Source organism: Camelus ferus, chromosome 21 (genome assembly GCF_009834535.1).
Source record: "Camelus ferus isolate YT-003-E chromosome 21, BCGSAC_Cfer_1.0, whole genome shotgun sequence".
Classification (NCBI taxonomy): Eukaryota; Metazoa; Chordata; class Mammalia; order Artiodactyla; family Camelidae; genus Camelus; species Camelus ferus.
In genome coordinates this window covers 19,397,904-19,423,788 of record NC_045716.1, presented here as the reverse complement: position 1 = coordinate 19,423,788, position 25,885 = coordinate 19,397,904, and the positions used below count along the sequence as shown (strand labels likewise).

Sequence of the window (25,885 nt, the reverse complement as noted above, 5' to 3'; positions counted from 1 at the left end):
GCTGGACAGTTAACTAGGGGCTCTTGGGTCAGAGGAACTAAGGATGTTAGTGTTCCGGAGAATAGTTAGGATAACTGGTTACCCACTGCAGCGATGTCCCTGGGCACACTGTTGATAGGGGGACCCCAGGACTCCTGGGGATCCCCACCTGCCAAAGGAGGAAGGGCGGGGCTGGAAGACCTCGGGCAAGTGGGCACGCCCTTGCCCAGGCCTGCAGTGGCTGCTCCCGCCAGCTGGCCCAGGGCCCTGCCCGACTCCCCTCCCTCCACCCCAGGCCTAAGAGGGGTGGGCGCCGGGTCCCACTGCTGAGCCAGCTCGCTCCCTCCGCTCCACACACGAGCCGGGCCGGTGGAGCTCCCGGGGGAGAGGGCGGAAGGCACCACGACGGCGCGGAGGGGGTGCGGGAGGCGGGGGTAGTGGGGAATGCGGCAGCCTGTCCCCCCCGCGACCAGCCCAGCCCCCCGTCAGCCCCCCCTCCACCTCCAAGCGAATGGTTTGCTCCGAGCGCCCTATTTAATCCCCGCGACTGCAGCAGCGCCGGCTCCCTCCCGGTCCCCGCCTCGGCCCCGGGCTCCGAAGCGGCTCGGGGGCGCCCTTTCGGCCAGTGTCGTCGTCGACCCCCTCCCCAGCCCCAGCCCCTGGGGACCCAGGCTCGCCAGCGCCCAGCCAGAGAGCCGGCCGGGAAGCGCGATGGGGGCCCCTTCCGCCCTGCCCCTGCTCCTGCTTTTCGCCTGCTGCTGGGCGCCCGGCGGGGCCAACCTCTCCCAGGACGGTGAGTGAGGGAGGGGGCGGCGCCAGGGGAGGTGGGGAGTGACCGGGGCGGGGGCTCCGACCGTTGGCGGGGGCGGAGGGAGCCTGTTGGCTTTGTTTGGAACCGGGGGTTAAAGTCGCCAGTCGCTGCTAACACCCCTGTGTCTGTCTCTGAGCATCCGTGTCTCTGTGGATCGTGGGGTGTGCCGGGTTTGCCCCCTCCGTGTACGCTGTCGAGTGTGTCTGCGTGTGCACCCGGGCTTTGGGTCTGTTATCGGCAGCTCGGGCTCTGGATGTGTTGATGTCCGCGTGTGTGTGTGTGTCTGGGTGTGCGCGTCTGTGTTGGTGTCTGGTTCTGCGTTTCTGTGTCAGTATCTGTGTGTATGTCTGTGTCAGTGTGTGTTGGGGGCGGAGTGAGATCTGTCGCTGTTTCAGTCAGGGCGTGTGTCGGGTGTTTGTGTATGTGCGTCTGGAGGGGCTGGGTAGCCAGTGCAATCCCCCAAACTGCTGTATGCAAACATTTCTGCTCCCCCGCCCGTCCCCCCCCCACCCGCGGCGGAGCTCCGAGTGGGCAGGGAAGGGGACCTGGGTGAGGCTGCTGAGGGGGGCGTGGGCAAGGAGGAGGGGGGCTTCTCCTTGTAGCAAAACAACAACACAGGGAGGAGAGGGCCCCGGGATGGCAATATCCCTAGCGGTAGCAGAAGCTGGGAAAAGAAGCCCAGACAGGAGCGGAGGACATGGTGGGGGCGGTGGGGGGAGGCTGGGCAAAAAGAAGGAGGAAGATATTTGGGGAGGAGGCGGCATAGAAAGCCCAAAGCTTTCTTGGGCTAAGCATTGATTTTCCCAGATTTGAGGTGGGGTGGCTTGCCTAGCCCCCTTTGCTTCGGTCTGGAACTCAAACCTTCTTGGGTTTGTACTGGTAAAGAGACGGAGGAGAGTCGGGGGAGAGAGGAGGCGGGGCTAGAGGTGAGGGGACTTGGTGAAGAGCCCCTCCCGCCCTGGACTGGGCTATGTAGGTCAGCGCCGTGGGGGCACCTCAGCTTTCTTAAAGGCTGCTTGACGGTTAATGGGGTGACAGGGGGCAGTTTGTAGGAGACCAGGAAACGAGCCACAGCTCAGAGCCTCAGGTCCCCGGAGGAGGCAGGGCAGGCTGTGAAGGGACTAAAGGAATGCATCCTCCTGTCTCCTCCGCCCCATCAGAGGCGGGCTGGCCTGGGGGAGGGGAAGAGGGACCGGGACCTCTGCGGAGCCATGGGATATGGGGAGAGTGAGGGGGAGGGTGGTGGCTATGCCCGGCCAGATGCCAACGAAAAACAGAAAGAACCGCAGGGGAGGAGAAAGGGGAGGCGGCTCCTGGGCGATGGACCCAGTGGCCAGCAGGGATGGGCACAGGGCGGGGCGGGGGTGGAGAGGGGAGGGGTTGAAACTGGGGAGGATGATGTAGAGAATTTCATCGGAAGGAAACAGGAGAAGAGCCAGGGTACTGGAGGAATAACTGCTCCATCTCGCGTGACCTTCTCCCCCATCCCTGTCTTCATCATGATAAAGGACCTTCTGCTGATATGGGGACACTAGGGATCCCCTCCCTACAGCTGGCTGGCTGACTCCTTCCACCCTGTACCCATCATCACTCCCCAAAGGGAGTTCCTGCCCAAGTCGCCACGGAGACAGCAGCCCCTCCTCTTTCCTAGGTGGAGTCCCCCTTCCCCAGAGGACTGTACTGATGACCCCACTCACTGAGGAGGTCAGCAGAGTCCTGAGGGAGGGCAGGCTAAGTGCAAGGCAAGGAGAGGCTACTGGGTGTCTGTAGCACAATAACAACCCTCTACTAGGCTGACGTTCAGCTGCAGCCCCTGGCCTTCCCATCCTGCTAGCTGTGTTTAAGAGAGCCAAGCAGGACCCAAACTGCACCTGTTCTGCAACGGGAACTGATGGGACCAGGCTGAGACCTAAACAGAAAGAAATCTTCCCAGAAAGCTGTGAGCTCTTTAACTCTAGGATATAAACCCTGGAGAACAGAGTAAATCTGTATACTAGACAAGTCTTTCTTCACCAACAGCACTGTTCTTTCTTGGTCCTTAATCTGGGGGCCAGCCCCTACTCAGGCTTAAGGTTGGGAGGAAGAGAAAGGCTCTAGCCTCATATTTCTATCTGTGTCTCAGAGCAGTGGCTGGAGGGAAGAGTGGAAGGCACTAACTTTGGAGTGGAGAATTTCCAGAGGAGGGGTTGAGAATTTGGGGATGGGGAGGGGATCTGTTCCAGAGAAAGAAAGAAATCAAGCATCATTTTCCTTGTAGAGCATCATCTGTCCAAGACACTGTCCAGACATCTGTCCAGTGGACCCTGGTCTGCTGTGCAATGTCGCAGGGTACACTGATGTACAAGAGAACACAACCATATACCATCTTCTATCTAAATTAATCCTACTTCTTAGTTTCTGGATCTAAAAGGGCCAGCTCTGATGTGGGAAGTAGGTGCATAGATTTAATGCTCATAGATGGTGACTGAAGGCCATTCTGTCCAGGATCATGCAGAAGGTGTGTCTAGTACTTCTGACTGGGGACCGAGGCCCCAGGACAGGGAGCTAGCCAGTACATAGCTTACCTGGTAGTGTTTGACCAAAACAAGGAGAGATGTGGTGTGAAAGTTTAAGGACAGGACATCCTAATACACTGATGCTGGGGTGGTCGAGGGTGTATGGTAGAGTGGCTATTTCCATTAAAATGAGGAACACCAACTTCATGTGCTGCTGGGGTGCATAGCTCCCTGGTGTACAGCATGTATGTTTTAGGTGTCATAAGGCTGAACAGGGACTGAGATGTTGCAGAAAGGCAAACAACTGTTATTCAAACCTGGCCATTAGTGCTGTGGCTAGAGGCTCAGGAACGTGTAGACATTCAGAGTTTGGCACGTGCCCCTTCCTTCTCACAGTTCACTAGCACTGGCAGGAGTTGGTATTCCAGGTTCGGAGGATACAAGGCCTGTGAACTTAATGCTAGCCTGTGGTTGTCTCTCTGGTGAGCAGCTCGACATTCAACACTGTGACCAGCTTTCCTTGGAGTCTCCCTTCTCAAGTTATTTCCAGCACTCTCAGTTTTGATCGAGTGCAGAGACAGACAGGTGGGCAGCCTCACTTTGCGTTAGACCAGGATATAGCAATTTAACCTTGTACTGCGCTGCCTTACACATGAATATCTTTCCCTTCCCGATGACCTTCTGTCCACTGCCATCCATTCTGCAGCCCCCTGGCCAGGTGCCCAGTGTAGAGCTCAGGCCCAATGTGCCAGAGAAGTCCAGCAGGCATTCACGCCAGAGCTGCCCACGGACCTGCTTGGCAGACCTGCTCCATCCAGTTTCTGTTCTTAGTTGCAGCTGTAGCTGTTCTGTTTCTGTTCCTAATCTCTTCCTCACTGCAGCTGGAACCCCTGAGAGGGAGAGGCTCTCCCTTCAGACATGTGCATTTTCTGGCACAGAGAAGGTGAGACGGTCAGAGACACTGGTGAGGCAGTCTCGTTAATTCCATGTAAAACCAGTCTGTCTGATGTGGCACCCACGCTGTGGCGTGTCAGCTGCCCACCTAGTGGTTACGCCAAAGGTTCTGTCCTGAGCTCTCCCAGAGCTGGGCAGCACTATTGGTTTTACCAGCGTCTTCTAGGACAGTGGTTTTCTCCCTTCTGTTTTTAAAGATGTGAAATTCCTTGGTCAAATAAATAAAACAGATCAAAGGAAAATTACTCTTACTGAAACAGTGAAGTAAGACTTGGAGCCCTCTCCTCCCCCTTCCTGGCTTCCCCTATGTGCCCCCTAATCCTTAAGGCACAAACTGAGTTTCTGCTACATACAGCTGGAAATCTTCTGCCCCAGACTGACAGTAAATGAGACAGCTCACTACCCTTCGGCTCTCTCTCTCTCTCTCTCTTTCCTCTTCCAACTGAGGAAGAAAGGAGGTCCAAATCTAATTTCAAGAGTGCCTCGTTGGAGACATTCACTATTCACTTGGAGAATGACTCATAGTTCTGCAGCCATAAAATTCCACAGATGGCATCTTTTTGGTGTTCTGGTCACTTTGAAACAGCAGACCGGGGAGTTATGCCACTGCTCTGTAAATCCTCAGATCTGATTCTGGCACCCTTTGCTCTTACTACTTTCTCGCCGTCCAAATAATATGTACAATAGAATCAAAAGCTGTGTGTCCTTAGGTCTCACACACACAAAAAAATGACCTAGGGAAAAAAGTGCTCACAGTTATCATCAGAGAAATAAAACCCCTGGGGCTATGGCTAGTCACATTCTCTGTCATTTTCTATTTTCTATTCCAGCAGAACCGGTGCAACAATCCCCTTTTTGTCACCTATTTCTCGATAATGGAATTTCACTTGAGGATGGTAATCTAGGTCCCAGATTCTCCACAAAAGCAAGCTATGGACAGAATCAGTTCCTTACTGACTATAGAATGCCAGGGTATTAGAAAGTTTTGGTAATTATATCCTCTCCTTTCATTTTTCATGCTAAAATTTACTGTTTCCTGTTTAATCACTGGCTATAGGTCCATGCACTGGAACATTTTGTTTCCTGGATGAGGTCATGTCCTAGAGGTCCATCCATAAACTCTGAGAATAGCAATCCCTGTGGGAATGCTTTTAAGTGACAGAGGGAAACAAACCATCATAAAAAGAGCCTGGAAAAGCAAGCCATCAGAAAAGGATTCAGGTCTCTAAGAATTCAGTCAAATTACAAACATGCACTCCATGTAATTGTAAAACAGAGAAGAACAAGTCTCAGGGGCCAAAGACCTGCCTCTCCCTCTAGGAGTCACTGTAGACATGATTCTTTACAGGGTCAGAACCAGCTGAAGCTTAGGGGTACAACCCCAGGGAAAATCCAACCCTGCTACACCAAGGAGACTCACCCACTGCAGCAGTGAGAAGCCAAGCTCTCAGGAGTCTTGAGCACATGAAGCTGCTGAGATTTTTACAAAATACAAGCCCAGTAGAACTACACATTCTTCATGGAAGCAACAGGTACTGAAAGAGAGAAATGTCTGTCCCTTTACCAAAATTTCCCTGAGTCTAAAGAGAGTGACCAAATTTCCCAACTAACACAGAGGCCTCTAAGTCTGAGGACAATACCTTTTTTTTTAAGAGGCATAATCCATTCTGCTTTTCCATGTACGATAAAGGTTGGACTATTTACAGCAATTTGGGGTGCCTTGGAGCACTCTGACTGTTACCTCTCATACCCTACCTGATTGGAATGCACGCTTTAGCTTCCTCATGCCTAGTGTCTCTGAGGGGACAAAGACTCTGTGGCACTGTTTCCCACACTAAAGGATACTCTTAATTTCATTCATAATTGGTTGTAGCAAATCTAAACCCCCTCCAGTACCACTAATAGTTGGGTAATTTTCATAATGACCGAGGCTCGTGTTGACAAACTCAGTCTGGTGGTGGTCCTCACTTTTTAGCACAATCTCTTGGTTGTGTGTGTGGCAGGCTCAAACAGAGCACTTCAGGAGGCCTTTTAGAGCAAGTGATGGTTGTGGCATGATCCTCACAGAAGCCTTGATGTCTGCGTTTCCATATGAGTGTTTGAGAGCTGGTTGCCTTAACCCACCATGCTGGTTCCCCTGTTCTTTGTGGAACAAACTACAGGTGCTTTGAGCTCTCCATGGTGCTAGCCCCTGACAGGGACACTCCAGGCTCTTGTTGCTGCTCTCCGTGGTCCTGCTCTCCCTCCAATCTTCATAATCTCTTTGCTCTCCACACTGCAGCCCTCAGAACAGGGTTGGAATCTTCCTCCCGCAACCACAAATACACATATGATCTTGGCTATGACCCCTGACCTGATCCACCAGAAAGAGGGGAACAAGATCTGGAGATACAGATCTGGAGAGTCCTCAGAACCACCTAATCACCTGTAGGAAGGGGACAGAAAGAGCAAATACTTCTGAGGTTGAAAAGAAGTGTTATTTGCAATGTTCAGTAAACTAGGTCCTAGAGTCACCTCAAATGGCCTTAGAAGAACGGAATCTTTTGCCGTACATGGACTCATAAATTTAAAACAGAATACAAGTACTCATGGTTTAGACAGAGGCAGCTTTGCTCACACACAATAACTACATATACACCTATGAATGTGGAATGCAAAACGAGACCGACTCAGTTTATAAGCATGAGCCTGATGGCCAAGTCTGATTGTCCTGTCATGGTGCTTACTGTCCCTTTCCCCTCTGCCATAGCAATAAATGTAAAGACAATACATAGTGATGGGTTATCAGTAGACAACAGAGGAATTCAATATATGAGAGGCATAGAAAATAAATATCAAATCCCTGGCTCATGTCCCTCACCATTATAACCATCTTGTACAGAAAAAAATGGCCTTAAGTATAACCATTCTATCCCAGAATCCAAGTCCTTGGCCAAAACTCAGGAGATGCATCTTTAAACTGGACTCTGCTCCTCTTTTGGGGTATCTGCCAATAAGCTGATGGTGTCAAGTGAGGCAAGGAGCCGAGAATGCTCAGCCCCTGCCAGTCCAAGACTAGACAGCCTGTTCCTCCCCTCACGTCAGAGCTACACAGAGCTTTTCTTCCCTAAGTGCTGATCCCCCCATGTCAGTTTTCACATAATAGTTCATATAATAGTTAATACTTATGAATAACCTACACCAGAGTGAGGCTGGGGAGACAGGCTTCCAGAATTAATTTCCAGGACCCCTCTTCCATTTCCTTATTTGAAACAAGGAGAAACTTCATTCCTCAAGGACAGGTAATGGAAGTGATTTATCTCCATGAGCGAGCCTTCACCGAGACAGAATTAGGGTTATAGTAACAGCTGGAGTATCTCCCATCTACTCATCTCCCTGAGCCCCCCTGTTCTCATAGAAAGCAGAAATGTTTCTGAAAGGATTCTAATGCAGATCCAACACTTTTTGCAGTATGCATCTCATTCTTCTATGTGAGCTCTTACCTCTGAGATTCTTTAACCCTCCCATCTCTCTCCATCTTTCTCCTGGAGGCCTCCAGGAGAATGATAAGAAAGCTACATAATATAAGGAACGAAAATGTTGTTCTCTCTTAAGGATTTATTTTTCCTTACCCCAGCTAGATCTACACTAATTGTGTATTGATTGCTAATTATAAGCACCTTGGGCTCATTTACTTCTAGTTCAGGGTCAGAAAGGTCAGCCACATCACCTCACCCTAGGAGGAAAAAAAAGAAAAAGAAAAAGAAATGAAGGCCATTATTATAGCCATTCATCTCTAAGCCAACCATTACTTAGCTCTCCACCTCCTTCATATAGTCCCAGATATTAGCAAGGTAGAGTGGAGGACTAGTTCGTCCAATGCCAGATTTCACTGGGAATATGCAGATCCTTGCTTCTTGTGTTTAATTTCCCCTCTTCTGGGACCTGGCTCTTTGCTTCCAATTTGGATTCTAGAATTCCAGCCAAAGCCTCAGACAGGGTAAAAAGCTCCAGAAGGTGAACTGGTTTATTGAGTCGCTGACTTAAATATCTTATACTTCTTGGAAACCCAGCAAGACTCTAATACGTACATCGATGGCGGGTAACTTGAGACTTAGCATAGCCTAGGTCAGCCTTAGAAGAGCCTGGGGCCAAGTCCTTTCATTATTTTAAAATGATGGGCCCATTCTACCATCTGCTCCTAATCACTTGGCCCTCAGCAAGTGCAAACATAACACTGGGACAACTGCATTCACTTGTTCTTATTAGTTCCTACTCTAGTTCTTAAGGATGAGCTATTTCCAAACACATATTACATGTTTCCTCCCCTAATCTCCATGCTATAAACTCAAACAAATATAAAAGCCACCATCACTAAGCCCATGGGCCTCACACATTTTCATTTATCCTCCACTGCAGCTTAATGCCAACTCTCTTCTGGTTTCCAAGCCCTGGAGTCCAGTGTCAGTGACAGATGGACTGAGCCTCAGCCCTGGGGAGAAGAGGATTCTGGCCCTCTCCTGGGGAGTTTGAGCAGGAGAGAGAGCCCGAATTCTGCTCTGGGGAGAATCTGAGTTTAAACCATATGGTTTTCTGGAAGTAAGGAGTTCTGATTAATAACGGGCTTGTGAAAAGGGCTCTGTATCTGGGTCATAAGAAAAAGCTGTGTTTATGACAGAAAAAAAAATGAAAACAGAGATACAAATAGTGAAAACTGTAGTGTGTCACATGTGTGTTTAGGGTCACATACTGAAAGAGAAAAAGTGAGTAACCAGGTTGTAATATGTATTGACAGAATAAAATATATGTATTGAAGGAATAAAACCAGTCAAATGTATAGCCACACTGAAGAAGAGACTTTCAGTGAAGGTTTAAGAAGAGGAGATCTTTGGGTTGGAACAGAGTTGTTTGCCATTCGGGGGGACTGTGAGGTCTTTAGACTTGGAAGAATGCGTCTGTTTCACAGGAGAGTTAAATTCCCAGGAAGGCACAAAGTAAGGCTAATTGAACAATGTGCCACTTTCTGAAAAATACATTTTAGGTGGGAAAAGTGAAGGGAAGAGACTAAATCTCAGCTGGGATTGGAGGAAGAGGGGAACCCCGGGGAGTGTGGGCAGTGGAGAGCAGAACACCCTTCTTTCCAAGTGATGCTCCTCATCATGGCCCTGAACCTGTCCTCCACACCCTGACTCTGATCACCTTGTGGAGGGAAACCATAAAAACAAGTCAGTAAAATCAGAACCAGCAGAGATGAATGCTTCCTTGCCTGACTTCTAACAAATTAAACTTTTTCACAGCATTGTTATCTTACCACACCAGACCATCAGTCTGAAATATCTAAACTGCAGCATGAAAAGAGCAAAGGGGAGTAAAAAGAGCCTGTTGAGAAAGGGAATTCACCCACGGGCTCAAACAGTTTCTGAGGCCCTGGAGGGTAGGAGCAAGGCTTCGGAACCTGGTCGGACATGGCTCATCCTCCGGGAATCTATTCTTTCCTCCTCTCCGGTGTCCCTGGGCTCTCCTGCCCATCCCTAGGCCCTGTTCTCTCACAGCTAAACGAATTTTCCAAAGAGCTAAACTGAATTATGCTTTCATTTACTCTATACTGACTCTGTATTCCTTTTCCAAGTACTTTCTTTCCTAAGATGGGGTGGTACTTCCCCCCAGTTCTAGTACCTGTGTGTGAAAGCAGCAGGGTAAATTTAGGGAAAGGGTAAGACAGTGCCTGCACTTGGTTCAAGGAACACGTAAGAGTTCCAAGTCTGGCCTCCTGACTCTCTATTGCATGAGAATGCAGACCCCAGGCAATCCCTGTCCTGATCTCTGAGTATGTGTGAGCGTGGTGGGAAGGGAATGAGGAGATGGGGGTAAGAGGCTAAAATGGCTCAGGGCTGTCATCAGCTGGAGTGATTTTGTGCCCAGCCGTAGGGGCTTACTTGAGAAATGACTGATGAAGGTCAAAGCCCTGCACGGAACCTGTTCTCCCAGCACCTCTTAGCCAGCCATCCTGTCTGCTCTGTCTCATCGCCCCCACCCAGCCCCTTAGTACAGAACACAGACGCTTATCTACAGCACACAGCCTAGTCCTAGAAGGCAGCAGCTAAGGCTAGGAAGGGGGTCTTTCAGGATCAGATACCCTTCCTTCCTGTCTCTCAGTGGCAGTCTTGCTACAACAAATTACTGGCTACAGAGGGGCTTGTTTTCGTTGGGGGCCAGCCCAGGGCTCCCTCCCAGAGCTAATGCACCGAGAACACTGACTCAACAGCAAATCAAAGCAACAGCTGTCCCCACCTCCTTCTCTGCCACCCACTTCCCAGTCTCTGCTCCTCAGAATCTTAACTAAGTCTCCCGGCCCCCCCCCCCTCAGCCTACTGCAAGCCCACTTCTGCCTCCAGATTTTTTCCCTCAGTAGCTCAAGAATAGGACATGCTCCTCTGCTTTTTTGTCTCTTCTAGCCTCTGTCTCCCACTTCCCAATCAGGTTAGCATCCTCCAGCTCTCCATCACGCAGACACGAGCACGCACACGTGCACCTGGCCTGTCCTCATAATCACCCTTTTTAACTCCTAAGGGCATGGAAGTGGCTTTTGCCACTTGGCCTCCTCTTTTGTGAGAACTTGAATCTTCCAGGAAGACCTGGACGTTTGTGAAGATGCCATTCTTCGCATCTTTGGAGACTCCTTCCTCATCTCATCCAACTTCTCTGACCTGCCCAGTGTTTAGAAGAGTGACTTCCTTTGAGGTGCAGGGCCCTGGGGTTCCTCACTACAATCCACAGGGAGATGGGGAGCAGGAAGAGTGGCTGTCACTGGAAGTAAAATCACACTAAATGGCAACTTAGCTTTCAGATTAGCTAGTTCACAGCCCTGCTATCAAATGACAGTGAGAACAGAAGACTCGGGTCATAACCACCGCCCCCACTTGCTGCCTGTGTGACCATGCTTAAGTTTCTAACCCTCTCTGGGTCTTGGCTCGTCATCTTTAAAATGGGAAGTTTCCACTAGGTGCTACTTAGGATTCTTGTCAACTCTAAAATTCTACAGTTCCAAGAATTATAGACGGAAAAGATTTTGGGAAGGATGAGGTGCAGAGAGAGAAGGAGAGGAATAACTGAACTTTGGTAACAGGGGGTTAGAAAGGACATCAGTTCCATCCTCTGGGAGACTCAAAAAGATCTTAGGAAACCATCTCTGCCCGTTGGAGGTCAGTAGAGTGACCAGATACAGTGACCAGACATGCAAATTGATTGCAGGGTTTTAGCAAATATATCAGGTATAGTTTACTTACGACACCTTAAAATTTGATACTTTTTTAAAAATTTGGATATGGGAAAACATTTGGAATAACTTTTTTTTTTCAGTGAAAAAGGAGTTAACACCAGGATATGCTTTTTGTTTTAACCCCACCCTCACACCCACCACAGGCAAGCTAGCCAGCTACCTTGAAGAGTCCCTCCTTCTCACTCAGCCTGGAAAAGCTAAACCCCACACCATTCCAAGCCTAGGAAACAAAAGCCTTTCATTTCCAACAGCTGCTTAGGATGGAACCAAAAGGTGTGCGCCAACACGCGACAATAAACCTGTCTGAGCCCAGATCCATCCCTTCCAAACCTAAATGTCTTGGATCATCTAACAGAATAGGATCCCTGGTTCTATAAATCGGATCTCCTGGCCTCGCTCTACCAAGCTACAGTGCTCAGCAGTGTAGCAGGGACTTGTTACAGTGAAGATTCCCTTCCCCACCCTAGTCACCAGGCACTTTCCCTCACAGCCTGTGTGTCTCCTGGGAGGGTAAAGCCACACCCAGAGAGTAGTGTCTTCAGGCCCAAGAGACTGTTGGGAACCAGAGGGAAAGTGGATAAACAAGACTGCAGGAGGAAGAACCAGACAGCAGCAGAAATAATGGATGTGGGGAACAAGGAGGAGCGAGGGCTCAGCAGCCCAGCCAGAAAGAGGGTGGAGGGGGCAGTGAGCTGGAGAGAAGGCCCGGTTCAGGGAGGCAGGCAGCCGAAGCGTGACTGAGCTCTGAGGTTCTGAAGTGGATGTGAGCTGGAGCATATCTGAGCTCAGCAAGGAGATCCTTTAGGAGATCTTGCTGCCTGTGAGGGGACAGAGGCCTCCCCGAGGAGCAACGGAAAGGCAAGAAGTGCACCTGAAAAGACAGGCGAGCCCAGGTGATGGGGTAACTCTTACCCCTTATGGCCCCAGCTTTCTTCCGCCTGGCTGCGCTGTGACACTGGGGACAGAAGGAGACTGGGAACTCAGGGGAGGACAAAGTTGGAAAGGAATGTAGAGCAGGCAGTGAGAGAGTATCCCTGACACTCATGCTCTCAGTGTCTCAGACCAGGGAACACCACAGTGACCTCAGGAGAAGTAGCGTTAAGTCCTGGCAGCCCAAGAGCTCTGCAGGCAAAGATTAAAGAGAGTCCTTTTTGATCAGGGTGCTGTGCTCTGAAGTCTCTTGGGTCGAAGTGACCCCCACCCAGTCTTGGAGTAACCGCTGGAATCAGGCCTCAGGTGGCACTGGTCCACTTGCCTCCAAATGGAGAATCAGACACTCACTGATTTTTTGTTGTTAGTTTTTGTTTTGTTTTGTATTGTTTTTGTTTTTTAAAAACATTCACTGTTGAAGAAAAAAAAAGTGACTGTGGTCATGAAGGAAAGCTCCCAGGGCTGAGTTCTAATTCCAATTTGGCCACGGCCCTTGTCTTCGAAGCGTGATCCAAACACACACAGGAGCTCACTACGCAGCTAGGGTCAGGGAAGAATCCGAGTGAGATCACCTGGCCAGGGAGCCCGGCAGTGGGGGTGGGCGAACCATTCTAAAAGTGGGTCCCTTCAGCATTCTGGGCCACAGCCCCCAGTGTGTTTTTCCCCTGGAGATAACACTCCTCCACCCACCTGTCATGGTAGTCGTGAGGAATAACAAGTAGGCTGGGACAAAGAGTATTTTTAACTCTGGAGTCAGAGAAGTGCTGAGTCATCATAATCACCACCACCATCACCATCAACTCCTACTCAGGGAGCTGGTGTTCTCTACAGTCTGGGAAGTGGAGCTCTGGACCCCAGCATGGCAAGGCCAGCAGCGGTTACGCAGGAGGGAGCTCTGTCCCCTTGTCCCACCATCCCAAATGTGCACCTGTGACCCTAAGGCAAAGGCAATATAGATCCCCAAAACAGAGCAGGGAAGGTACATACACCAAGCAACTGGGGGTTACACTGGCATGTAGACTTCCCTGCTAGCATTACTTACATTGGAGACATAATACATTTTTATTCATTTGAGTTACTCGTTCATGTATTCAATAAATATTTATTGAGCACTGACTTACTACGTGTGAGGTCTTGTACTAGGGTGAAGAGCTGAGCCGCAGGTGCCAGTGTGGGCTTTAAAGTGGCACATTGGTAAGTCTCCAGTTCCACCTCTGCTACTCTTAACGTGAACAACCAATCAGAGGGAAATCGGCAGGTGAAAGGGCCACTTTGTCCTTTAAAATACTGGGAGTCCTGAAGGTCCTGGAGCCCACGGGCATAAACTAAGAGAGCAGACAAAAAGTCGATCCTAAGTTTTTAGCCTAAGGGGCTAGCGTGCTATGGAAATGTTGAGGGGACTCTGTGAGTTTTACCCAGATGCTGCTTTTGCTTGGTTAACTGAAGAATCCCAAGTTGTAAGGTTCTTTGGGGTGCACAAAATAGCCCGCAAAGGTATAGATGAAGATGCATTAAGAAATCCAACTAAAAATGTAACTCAGTGGGTACAAATCACACCACCACCACCACAAGCACCCATTTCCAACTTGTTACATATTGCAAGAGAGTGTTGTGAATATTGTTTAGGTGAGCAACCCCTGGCCAGCAACGCAGGAAGGAACCTTTCCCTCTAGAACCTCTGCCCCAGCCCCAACCACACACCCAAAACACATGTTTCTGCCTGTGGGAGGCAGTGTAGTGAAGATGTGCAGAAAGTCAGGGCTGTGTGGTCAGAGAAACCTAAGTTTAAAGGCTGTCTCAATTCAACACTTATTGGATCCATCATACGGATAAGTTACGTAACTTCTGAGTCTGAGTCTCTGTGTCTTAGTTAACTCATCCTTCATACATGTATAACAATACCTATTACAAGGGTTATTCTGGAATAATGAATACAGAGCATCTAGCTTGGATCTTGACACATGAAAGGTAATCAATAAATACAGATTCCCACCAGCTTGTAGACTTCCAGAGCTTCAGCCTCTGGATGGTCTACCCTCTTCCTTGGCTTGTTTCTTCCTATTCTGTTTGGTTTGCTAGTTCCTCTTCCCTGGCAGAAGCTGGACATGGTTCTCACAATTGAAGATGCTTCACATCTTTGATTCATTTATTAAATAAATATTTATTACCTCCTATGTGCAGTATGCTGTATTAAGGCCAGTACCAGAGACAGAGGTGAATCAGATATCAACCCTACGTGCAGAATCTTATAATTTAGGAGGGAAGCCAAACTTGCAGTCCAAAGTAGAGAGTGATGCATAAGTTAAGAAAAGCAGATAAAGTGTTATAACTCAAAAAAAAAAAAAAAATCAGAAACTATTTCTATCTGAGACAACCAGGGAAGACGACTCCTTGAAGGAACTGCCACAAAAAGTAGGCTTTATGGATGGATAGGGCTCAGCTATGTGAAGATGGGTCAAGGGCATGATGGCGCAGGGAGCTATGAGCAGGAAAGCAAAGGGTTTACAGAAAGAATTCCAAACAACATCATGTGTCTGGGATATGGGGTGAGCAATGTAAAGAAAAGACAAAGCTGAAAGTCTACTGGCGTCAGACTGTACGGGATCTTGTAAGCCAGGGTAACAAATCTGGACATTATCTGCAGACAATGGGAAGTCAGTGAAGGTTCCCAAGCAGGGAAGCAATAATGACCCATTTGGCTGAGTTACCAGGGCCTCCCCTTACTGATGGGCTTGTGGTCTCAAAGTCTGCATTCCCTTCCAATGACCCTGCCCAAGCAGATCTGTCACTGTTGACACTGCAAAATGCATGCCACCTTTTCAGAGCCCCACATAAGTTTTCCTTTCCAGTTGGAATCCACTCAGGGAATTTATGCTGATGTCATAAACAATTAGCGTGACCTAAATCTAAAGAACAAGGATTTAGCGATCCAGGTTATAATTTCTGCCACTTGTCCATGTTTCTGTTAATAATATAATAACCACTCATCTGTTCCCAGAGGAGTGGCCATTCAGGGTTTATCATTCCAGTCGTACAATTTTATAAAAACAGCAAGAAAAGTTTCAAGCATGTTAGCAGGCAGCTCTCAAGAGCAGACATGAGCTTAAAAGTACTTTGCAGAATTAGAGGGAAAAATACCACCCCCAGCAGGAAAAGAAAATCGGGCTATTTCTTAACCAGTTTCTTCAGACACAGCAAACCAGCATGAGTTTCCTGTAAACCGATGGAAACAATATATCAAGCATATCCCCAATATGCCGTTTATCGGAGATCATGTGTTTAGTTATCAGTCCCCTCATGTAAACAATTCAGTACAGTTTGAATGACCTACATTATCATTTCACTCATTCATCTTATGCAGGAAAAAAAAAATGCCAGCCAAATGCAGGAGGAGGGCAGGGATGAAAGGAATTGTAAGCAAGGAGAAAAGCAACTAAGGGGAATGCAGAAAACAGCACAGAGGAAAGAGCGAGCAGGAGAGTAAAGACTAGATCCGTGCTGTATGGACAGGATACCTGCTCTGCCCGAGTAAGAATGGACAGAGCACAGTGCCAGTTGAGACTGAATGAATTACTAGAGCCAATTAAATGCACTGAGAGTCCACTGTGGGCTAAGGGCTAAGATTAACAAGGAGAGACTCCTGCTCTTCAGCAACTCAAAGTTTAGATGGGGAGGCTGATAACTAAACAAGGAAATTGCAGTACAAAGGGCTGAAATGCTGTAAGAAACACGCGCTGCTGAAAAAGCTTTGAGAGTACCACCAGCGAGAGAAAGGATCCTGGAGAGGTGTATTTGTGTGCCTTTAGGTAAGTCACTGAACCTCTCTAAATCTCAGCTCTAAAAGTGATTCTATCCGGTGCTTCTCTCTCAAGGTTGTTTTGACATTAAATGAATTCATAGTTGAAAATCCACTCTGCAAACCGAAAGCCCTATGCCGACGTACAAGATAGCTATTTTCTCCTTTGAGCAAAGGTCTATTTAGTGCTTACTTTGTGCATGGGTACCAACACCGTGGGGCTAAGCACTGCTCTGGCTTCTCCCTGTCCTTCCACCATCCCAAGCTTTCGCACAACCAATTTGGCTTTCCATTGTGCCTTGAAGCACCCACAAACACACGACCTGAAAATACTACGAGACACTCACCAACTTCCGGTTGCCTCCATCCTTGCAGTCCACGGAAAGCAGCAGGGCGCGCGCCTGCCCCCAGGGAGAGTCTCTGTTGGATCTGAGCGCCCCTGTCCTCATCCTGGCCGCCCTTCCTGCTCCCATTCCCATCTTTCTTCCCTCTCTTCTTCAATACTTCCCTTGTTCCCTTTCCTGCTTACTTCTACCTGTTACAGATAGTCTGGCTTCCTCTGCTTTACTGCGTCTCCCCATTTGGGCATTAGAGCGTCTCCTGTTCGCGAACAGTCACTTCTCAAACCTCCTGGAAGAGGAGCAACAGTGGAGAGGGGAGGCATCTCCTGGGATGCCAGTGAGCCTTTGCAGCTCTCTTAGAGCCCTGCGCCGAGACCGGGACTCTCAAACTCCCCGTCCCTCCCGCCACCTCCCTCTCCTTCCCCGGCCTCCCTGCCCCCTCCCCCACTCTCTCCCCTCCCTCACCCCTCCTTCTCTGTGACTCGGCAATTCTCTCCCTCGTCCCCTTTCTTCTCTTGGACCCTAAACCCCTGCCCCACTTCACTTTTCAGTCTTTCACCCCTGCCACCCGCTACCCTCCCCACCTCCTCTACCCAGCCCCCTCGGTCCCCTTCTCGTCCTTTCCTCTCGCAGCCGCCCTCCCTCGCTAGCTCGGAGCCGGCGCGCAGGGACCTGAGGCGAAGTTCTGCCGGGACTCCCGGCCCGGGACGAGGAGCAGCTCCGGACTCTGCTCAGCAGCCGATGACGTCACTGAATTTTGCACACGTGATTGGCTACTTCTGAGCTACGACGGGAGACCCTGAAAAGATTCTCGTGGCGGGTTTCTTTGTCCCTCCGCCTCTCAGGTGGAGTTGGGAAAAGAGGCCATCTGACAACTACACAGTACTTCACAAAAGGGTTTAGGGGCCACCTAGTAGGAAGAGAGGCAGTAATGCAGGCCTTGGGCGGGTTTTGTTTGTTTTTTTGGTGATCGAGCAGGGAGTAGAGTCAGTGATACAGTGAGTGAGGCTGAGGGTGGAGGAGGAAAACTTGAGAATTTGAGTACCAGTAGAAGGTAACAATCTGGGAAGGCGCGGGGCAACTTTCAACCCTAACTGTGGTCTGTGTCTTCGGTGGTAGGCTTGTCACCTTGAAATAAATAGAGCTTTGGATTTGGAATCAGGCATTTATTTTCCCGCCTTTGTTCTTCTATTTGCATGACCTTGGACAAGGCATTTCCCCGTTTCCGCTCTGCAATGCATAGGTGATAATACGACCGGTACTTATTTAACAGATTTATTAAAAGGATTAAATGGGAAAGTATTTTTTCAGTATTAAACCTGTCGTTATTTTAGTAGGTAATACGGTGTAGCAGAAAGAACCTGGATCAGGAATGAAAAGTCTTTGATGATCCTTCTTGTTTCTGTATGACCTTCACCAAGTCACTTTTAACCCTTGTGGGCTTCATTGTTCTCATCTGTGAACTGGGAGAACTGGACCAGATGATCCTTAAGATTTCTGTTGGCTCGAACATCATATGATTGTCTGATGAAGCTTAGCATCCTCCTTTAATTCACCCCTTAGAAGGAGGAGTTCACTTCCTTTTTCAGGGCTCTAGTTGATTTCTCCCTTTTATGAGAAAGCCACCTTCTCTTAGGTGTCCTGGTGAGCCTCCTTTTCATAGGGTCCAATCCTTTTCCCCATCCCCAAACTGTAACAGCATATATGTAGGGCTCATCCTTGATGGAGACTCTCTCCCCAGGCTACTGGCAGGAGCAGAATTTGGAGCTGGGAACTCTGGCTCCACTGGACGAGGCCATCAGCTCCACAGTCTGGAGCAGCCCTGACATGCTGGCCAGTCAAGGTGAGAATCCAGGCCCCCTCATCGCAATGTCCCTCAGCACCCTCAGCCATCTTCACGCCACCTCCCACTCATGTTGCCTACACCCTGTGTTCTCACTCCCCTCATTACCACACAACTCGTCCTCCTTACCATTTGACATCTTAGTACTTAGTGCTACACCGCCAACTTCTCCAGCACCTACTCCTCCTTCCCTTACTCCAGTACAGCGATCTCTGTGTCCCGTACACCTTTTTCTGAAAATAAAATGGTTCCAGGAAGAGTGTATTACTCAGAATAAAGAGGTTCTTTGGAAAGACACAATCAGGGTAGAATTCTTCAGAAGGAACCAGGGGCAGTGGGATTACTAGTCAAAGACTGGTATATGGCTAAAAAGATTCCCTAAACCTTTCTTTTTTAATTAATTTATTTATCTGTTGAAGTATAGTCAGTTTACCATGTGTCCATTTCTGGTGTATAGCATCATGTTTCAGACATACATATATACATATATATATTCCTTTTCATATTCTTTTTCATTATAGGTTACTACAAGATATTGAATCTTGTGTACTATACAATAGAAACTTGTTTATCCTAAACCTTTCATTGAGATATTTAAGGAATATATCACTTTCAAATTTGCTTAGCAGCTCAGTCTCTGGCTCACTAACTTCAAAGTCAGAGTTTTAATTCTGAAGTTAGATGATTCACCCGAAGTGCATTCCAGTGAGAAGAGCACTGTATTGAGCGTCAGGAGGATTCTGGTCCCCACTAGAATCACCGACCAGTAGAATGATCTTAGGCAATCACTTCACCTCCATTGCCTCACTGTCTTCATCTGTGAAATGAGGGCATTGGATTCCATGATCCCTGAGATCCCCATCAGCTCTAATGTTTATGATTCTATACACTTAAACTAGCGGTCAGGCTATCTGCTACAATTTGGAGACAGCCACGCTCAAGCGTGTCAACCCCAGCCCACGCCACCTTCACCCCTCAGGGCCCCTTCTAAGCTGGGAGCGCTCATTGAATATTTCTTGGAAATGGAGTTCTGATGACCAAGAAAGAAGGAATAAACAGATAGGGCAGGCGTAGGGTTGGTGCCATGGGGAGCGTGGGGATTGTTTTAAATGGCTCAGGGGACATAGGAAGTACATTTCTTGGTTTCCCATTCAGAGAGGACAATGCTGGTTAAGTAACTGAGCACCACAGAAGGAATTTGGTGGGTGGATGCAGGCAGCAGAGCTGGAAGGTGTTGTTTATGTTAGTTCTGCGGAGGTCAGTGCTGTTGGGCCCCAGAGAGTCAGTCCTGAAGATGAGGGAATCAGTCTTGGGAATCAGAAGCCGTGCTGTGGGGAACATGGGACAAAACTGGGTGGAGAAGGCAAGTGTCCCACAGTCTGAGGGGCTCATACCTGGGTGTCCCCAGAAGGCAGCTTTGGGATTCAAATGGTGCATCTGTACGATACCTTCTTGGTCCTTATTTTATGTAACTTGACTAAGCAGAGCGGGATTAGAAACCAGATTTCCACCACATCACGGAGAAAACGTTAACCTGCTATTCTTTCAAATAACATCAGGATGGTGATTTGGGTTGGTGTTGATTTGGGAGGCAGGTCGTACTGCTCCTGGAAGAAGTACGTTCATTGAGCTGAGGATCAAAAGGAAGTTATTGTTGGAGAAATTGAAAAGTCTGGGTCCAAACGTTTTGGGGTCTTTTTTTTTTTTTTTAATCTTTTTTTGTTTGTTTGTCTGTTTTGCAGTTTCCTCCACTACCTCTTGTGTAAATGAATGTCCAACCCAAGGGCTGGCTTAGCCTTTTCCTCTCTTTCAGTTGGGGGACTATTAGTCACAACCCTTCTCCTGTCCTTGCTGTCATATGCAGGTGGTGGCAGGAAGACAAAACATAGAATGACAGATGTGTGTTTTCAAAGGTGAACGGTAGAACTCTATCAGAAAAGAAACATGTGGAGTGGTACCTGTAGATCCGGGGTGCCTTCTAAATGTTTGTGGACCTGTCAGTTCATTCAGCAAACATTCAACGAGTGACTGGCTTTTTTTTTTTTTTTTTTTCGTATTGGAAGCAAGAGAAAGTTCTGTCTCCCTCTGCTTTCCCCCACCCCCACCTCTATTCCTTCCCCCATGATGCATTGAGAGAATACAGAGACATGGGCCTTGGATGGTCTGAATTAGATGAAGTGGACTTTGGCCCAGAAGTGGGTGGAGGGGCAGAAACTAACACTCTTCTACGCCTGCAGACAGTCAGCCCTGGACATCTGATGAGACAGTGGTGGCTGGTGGCACCGTGGTGCTCAAGTGCCAAGTCAAAGACCATGAGGATTCCTCCCTGCAGTGGTCTAACCCTGCCCAGCAGACTCTCTACTTTGGGGAGAAGAGAGGTAGGGTCCCATGAGCTGTTTCTCTGCATGGGGGCTGGGGAAGGGGGCTGCAGAGCCGAGGGGAGATGTCTGTATCGTCCAGGGGCTGAGAAACGTGGGTGGGTGCTGTTTGGGGAAGCAGCAGGCCACGGGATCCTCAGCAGGTTCCAGAGAAACTTCATTATCGTGGCTCTAACCTAGGCCATGCGCGGTCTTGTGGGGTCCTGGAGTGATTCACCCCACAGGAGCCCTAAGAGACAGCTCATGTCAGTGTTGCCCCATGTGTCTCCCAAGGAAGCCCAGCCTACTTTTTGAGCATCTTGGAGACTGCTGAGCCCCCTGTGGCCCAGGAAGGTGACTGAATCACCTAAACCATTCAAACTCAGGAGCAGTTTTTTTTCCCCTGCCCCAAACCACACCAGGCCCTTCTTCCCAAGAAGCTGGCCTGGGATTGGAAGATAAAGATGAAAGGCGCCAGTAAAAGCCCTGCTTCCAATTCTCCCGATTTCCCTCAGCCCTTCGAGATAATCGGATCCAGCTGGTTCGATCCACGCCCCACGAGCTCAGCATCAGCATCAGCAACGTGGCCCTGGCGGATGAGGGCGAATACACCTGCTCCATCTTCACCATGCCCGTCAGAACTGCCAAGTCCCTCGTCACCGTGCTCGGTGAGGCTCCCAAGCCCCAGGTCTCCGCCGCATGCTTCCTTACAGACAGATCTCTCCGAGGGGGCCCTGAAGCAGCCTAGAGCAGGGCCGGTCTCCCAGCATTTCTGGAAAGTTCAGCTTTTGTTTCCTTTGCAGTAGAACAAACTGCAGAGAGCACTGGGGTGAAATGTTTTCTCCTCTGCTTACTGTTTGTTCTGGGTCAAATCAAATCTCTGACTCTCTTTGAGCCTGAATTTTCTAGCCTGTAACAAAAGGATGATAGTGTCTATTCCATCTGCCTCCCAAGATTGTGAGAGGGAAGCGTGAGAAGGGTGTGCAGTGTATGGTTACCATTTCCAAGGCCAGTACCCCGGCCACCTGCATGCTCTCACCTTGATCCTACATTTCAATTTCCTTCCTTCCTTCCCTGAGCCTCACCCTATGTCTGTGGCCACTCTGTTGTGCTTCAGGGTGTTGGGTCTTGTATCATGTCTCAGGTATGGTAAATCTCCCATTCTCATAGCTCCCCCACTGCATCTTCCCTCCTGGTCCTCAGGGAGGAGGTCAAAGAGGATGATCATTTCTCTAGCCTTCTGCCCATCATAAACCAAACTAGAACCCAGATATCCTGACCCCCAAGAGAGTCCGTCTCAGCAGGGAGAGCTGAGGGATGCCCTCACGGTGCCTCTCCCTCCCATGCTCGCCACCCCCCACCCGTGGCAGGAATCCCACAGAAGCCCATCATCTCTGGCTACAAGTCATCGTTACGGGAAAAGGACACTACCACCCTAAACTGTCAGTCTTCTGGGAGCAAACCTGCAGCCCAGCTCACCTGGAGGAAAGGTGACCAAGAGCTCCACGGTAAGTTCCTCCTGCTTTGGGGATGCCGGGGAGGGGGTGCTGGGGCAGCAGGGGGGAGAGAGGGGCACATGTGTCTATGTCTGTGTACACACACATAAGGCATGGTTAGAGGGAGAAAGACCGTGACAGATAGTCTGTGTACACTCGTGAGTGTGTGTGTGTGTGTGTGTGTGTGTGTGTGTGTGTGTGTGTGTGCGCGCGTCAGGGCCTCCATTCTCCCTGTGTGTATTCATATCCATTTCACAACTTTCTAAGTCTGAGTTGAGACTCGCCATCTGCACGTCTGCCGTGGGGCCCACACTCTCTGCGTGTGAGGGCCCACTCTGCGTCTACGCGCGTGTCTGTTTCTGCTCCCAGGAGAGCCAACCCGGATACAGGAGGATCCCAACGGCAAAACCTTCACCGTGAGCAGCTCGGTGACCTTCCAGGTCACCCGGGAGGATGACGGGGCGGACATTGTGTGCTCTGTGAACCATGAGTCTCTAAAGGGGGCTGACAGGTCCACCTCTCAGCGCATCGAAGTCTTGTGTATGTCCTGGGCTTGTGGGGGGAGAGGGTCTGCTGTGAGATGGGGGGGGGGAAACACAGGCACAGATAAGTGAATAGGAAAAAAAATTTTAAAAATATATATTTTTTAAAGACAAGAGGTGCCAGGACTAGGCCAAAGGTCAGTAAACTTCTTCTGTGAAGGGCTCACTAGTAAACACTGTAGGCTTTGACGGCCCTAAAGTCCCTATCTCAGCTACTTCACTCTGCTGCTGCTGCGGGAAAGCAGCCACAGTTCACATGTAAACAAATGAGCCTTCCCCACCCCCACCCCACCTCGTGTTCCAATAAAACTATTTACAGGGGGAGGGTACAGCTCAGTGGTAGAGCGCATGCTTAGCATGCACGAGGTCCTGGGTTCAATCCCCAGTACCTCCATTAAAATAAATAACTAAATAAAATGAATTACCTACCCCTACAAAAAAATTTAAAAATATATATATTCTGCTAGGAAAATACAATCTCTCTGGCATCATCATTCCCAGATTTTTCCCTCTAGTACCCCCCGATCTGCCCCAGCTCTATGGTTTTTCTTGGGATTCTGACGTGAAATGGCCACCATCACAATCACTACTCTCATCTTCCCCAAGAATCCTCATCCCCTCGCTGAAATCTGCCTTGAGTGGGGACAGCAAACAGCCCTCCTCACCTGAGGAAACTCAGACATTTTTAAAAAGAACTTTTCTGAGTGGAGACGTCAGGGGGAAAAGAAAATACAGGACAGAAGGCGGAAGGTGATGAGTTATAAACACATTGCCTGTCCTAACTCATCTAAAGGCTGGGTGTTTTTCTAAAATAATGAAAACCCTTAACCTCTTTCATATGGAAGATCCAGGCCTGACTTCAGTGCTATTTAAATCAGTTGCTGGACCCATTGCCGAAACTTGAACATGAAGTCGGCTTGGGAGGGGCGTCACTGTCCGTTTAGCAGACTCTCGATCTGGAAACAGGCAACCTGGGTCCTAGCTGCAGGGTCCCTACTTAGTGGTTGGGTTACTTTCACCAAAGCCTTGAATCTCTCAGTGGCCCCTGCTTATTGTTTCAGAGAATTTTCAGGAGGATACATGAAACCATGTATATGGAAGAGCTTTGTCAACGTCAAAGTTCTCCATTGCTGTAGTTTTTCTCTGATTACTAGTTCTGAGCATGAGACCCCTGGCCGCCGGCTCCTTGTCCTGAGCCTGTCTTCCCTGTCTGAGCCCCCGAAGACTTCTCTGTTAGGTTCCAGGCCATCTGGGAGCCACTCTCCAGGGACCCTCTTGGCCCAGCTATGATCAGCAGTCAGTCGACAAACTCCAGGCGCCATGCCAGACATTTCTATGGCTGCAGGACCCGGGAACCGCCATTCTCTCACCTGGCCTGATTCTCTTTGTCCTGTCTGATTTGGCTGAAACACGTTCACTAACTGGTTGTTAAGGTTAGCTCTATCCTTAGGGGAAGGGCGGCCTCTTTATCTGTTGTTCTGAACCGGCATCTGGCTGTATTGTTCTGTGCGGCCATCTGGACCCAGCCTCCTAAGCGGCCCTTTGGCGTCGGAGGCAGATGTCATTATACCTTCACAGAGCCCATCTATATTGTGTCAGTGCCTTTTTGCAGCCAAAATATGACCACCACCACCCCCGTCTCTCACTGTTCCAAAGCTCTCACTTTATTTTTGGACTGACCAGTAAAAATGATGTTTTGCGTTCAAGCATTTCATCCCATTTAGGCTCCCTTGCAGAGAGGATGGAGAGGTTGTGAGCTCAATCAATGATCCAGGTTGATTTGTTCAGTCGGAAATATGTATTAAGTCCCATTTGTGTGCTATGCACAGATGATCCAGTGATCCCCCTTCTCAGGTCTCTGTTAAGACATCCCTTGGGTCCTGGGCAAGGTCAGACCTTCCATGATCCTAGCTCTGCAAGGCTGTGGGACAGCTCCCTCACACGTCCAATAGCAACAGTGGTCTTTGCTCACAGAGGTGGGGGGGGGGGTCCTTTGTTCACAGCCTTTTTTTTTTTTTTTTAATTCTTATTTTTTATTGAAGTGTAGTCGATGTGCAGTGTTAGTTCCAGCTGCTGTCCACAGCCCCTTGGGCTTCTAGGCCTTTGGGCGTGGATGCCGTGATGTGTAGCAGGGTGATTTAGAGATGGAGGCGCTGTCCTGCGTGGTGGAGGAGTTTCACACGGACACCATCTCCTTCTCCACAGACACACCGACGGCGAAGATCAGGCCGGACCCTCCCCATCCTCGCGAGGGCCAGAAGCTGTTGCTACACTGTGAGGGCCGAGGCAACCCCCTGTAAGAAGATCCATTTCTTGGCCTCTGACCCATGTCTACAGACCAAGACTTCACCTGAAGTCTCCCCACCTGTGTTGTCTCAGCCCCTCGCTCTCCCCGACACTAACATCGCCCCTCCCCTGCTCGTTTCTCCTGCAAAGCAGCAGAAGTGGGGAGGGGCCGCCCCCGGCTCAGCCCCTGGGGTTCCCATAAGGAACTGAGTCACAGTAAGATACAAGCTCGGAAATCTCCCTTGTCCCCAGATTGAACCCCAAGGGGTCACCCTCCCCCTGCCTCAGAGCAGCTCAGTGTCTCTGGCCCCTGTAACTTCTGGAGCCTTCACCCAACTGTCCTTGACCTCCCTGCTCCCAGTTTTGGCCTCTGTGGGTTTTTGTTGGGTTTTTTTGTTTGTTTGTTTTGTCCTCTGTTAGCTCCCTGGCTGACTCTCTCCTGACACTTGGGATTTCTCTGCCTCAACAGCCCCCAGCAGTACCTGTGGGAGAAGGAGGGCAGCGTGCCGCCCCTAAAGATGACGCAGGACAGCGCCCTAATCTTCCCCTTCCTCAACAAGAGTGACAGCGGCACCTACCGCTGCACGGCCACCAGCAACATGGGCAGCTACAAGGCCTACTACACCCTCAATGTTAACGGTGAGCCCGCCAAGCTCTCCTCCAGAGACCCCCCTCCTCCTCTCTGCCAGCTTACACAGCATCCCCAGACCACACTTGCGAGTGGACTAAAGGCACCGCAGCCACCACCAGGGGGCCCGAGGACTAGGGCCCCACGGCCATTGGCTACAGAATGCGGA

General features: G+C 49.5%; 1 protein-coding gene across 2 annotated transcripts in view; it reads left to right on the top strand.

Moving 5' to 3' along the window:
- Positions 1 to 513: 513 nt before the first annotated feature.
- Positions 514 to 25,885, top strand: part of CADM3 (cell adhesion molecule 3) — a 31,027-nt gene continuing 5,655 nt past the window's right edge. Inside the window, exons 1-8 of one of the 2 annotated variants that reach the window (XM_032463958.1) lie at positions 514 to 772; positions 18,306 to 18,407; positions 20,645 to 20,785; positions 21,280 to 21,432; positions 22,135 to 22,272; positions 22,630 to 22,800; positions 25,008 to 25,098; positions 25,558 to 25,727. In XM_032463958.1, coding sequence (XP_032319849.1) covers positions 691 to 772; positions 18,306 to 18,407; positions 20,645 to 20,785; positions 21,280 to 21,432; positions 22,135 to 22,272; positions 22,630 to 22,800; positions 25,008 to 25,098; positions 25,558 to 25,727 — 1,048 coding nt within the window. In that variant the 5' untranslated portion in view covers positions 514 to 690. The remainder of the gene's footprint in view (positions 773 to 18,305; positions 18,408 to 20,644; positions 20,786 to 21,279; positions 21,433 to 22,134; positions 22,273 to 22,629; positions 22,801 to 25,007; positions 25,099 to 25,557; positions 25,728 to 25,885) is intronic. The other variant, XM_032463959.1, reaches the window with a different exon arrangement.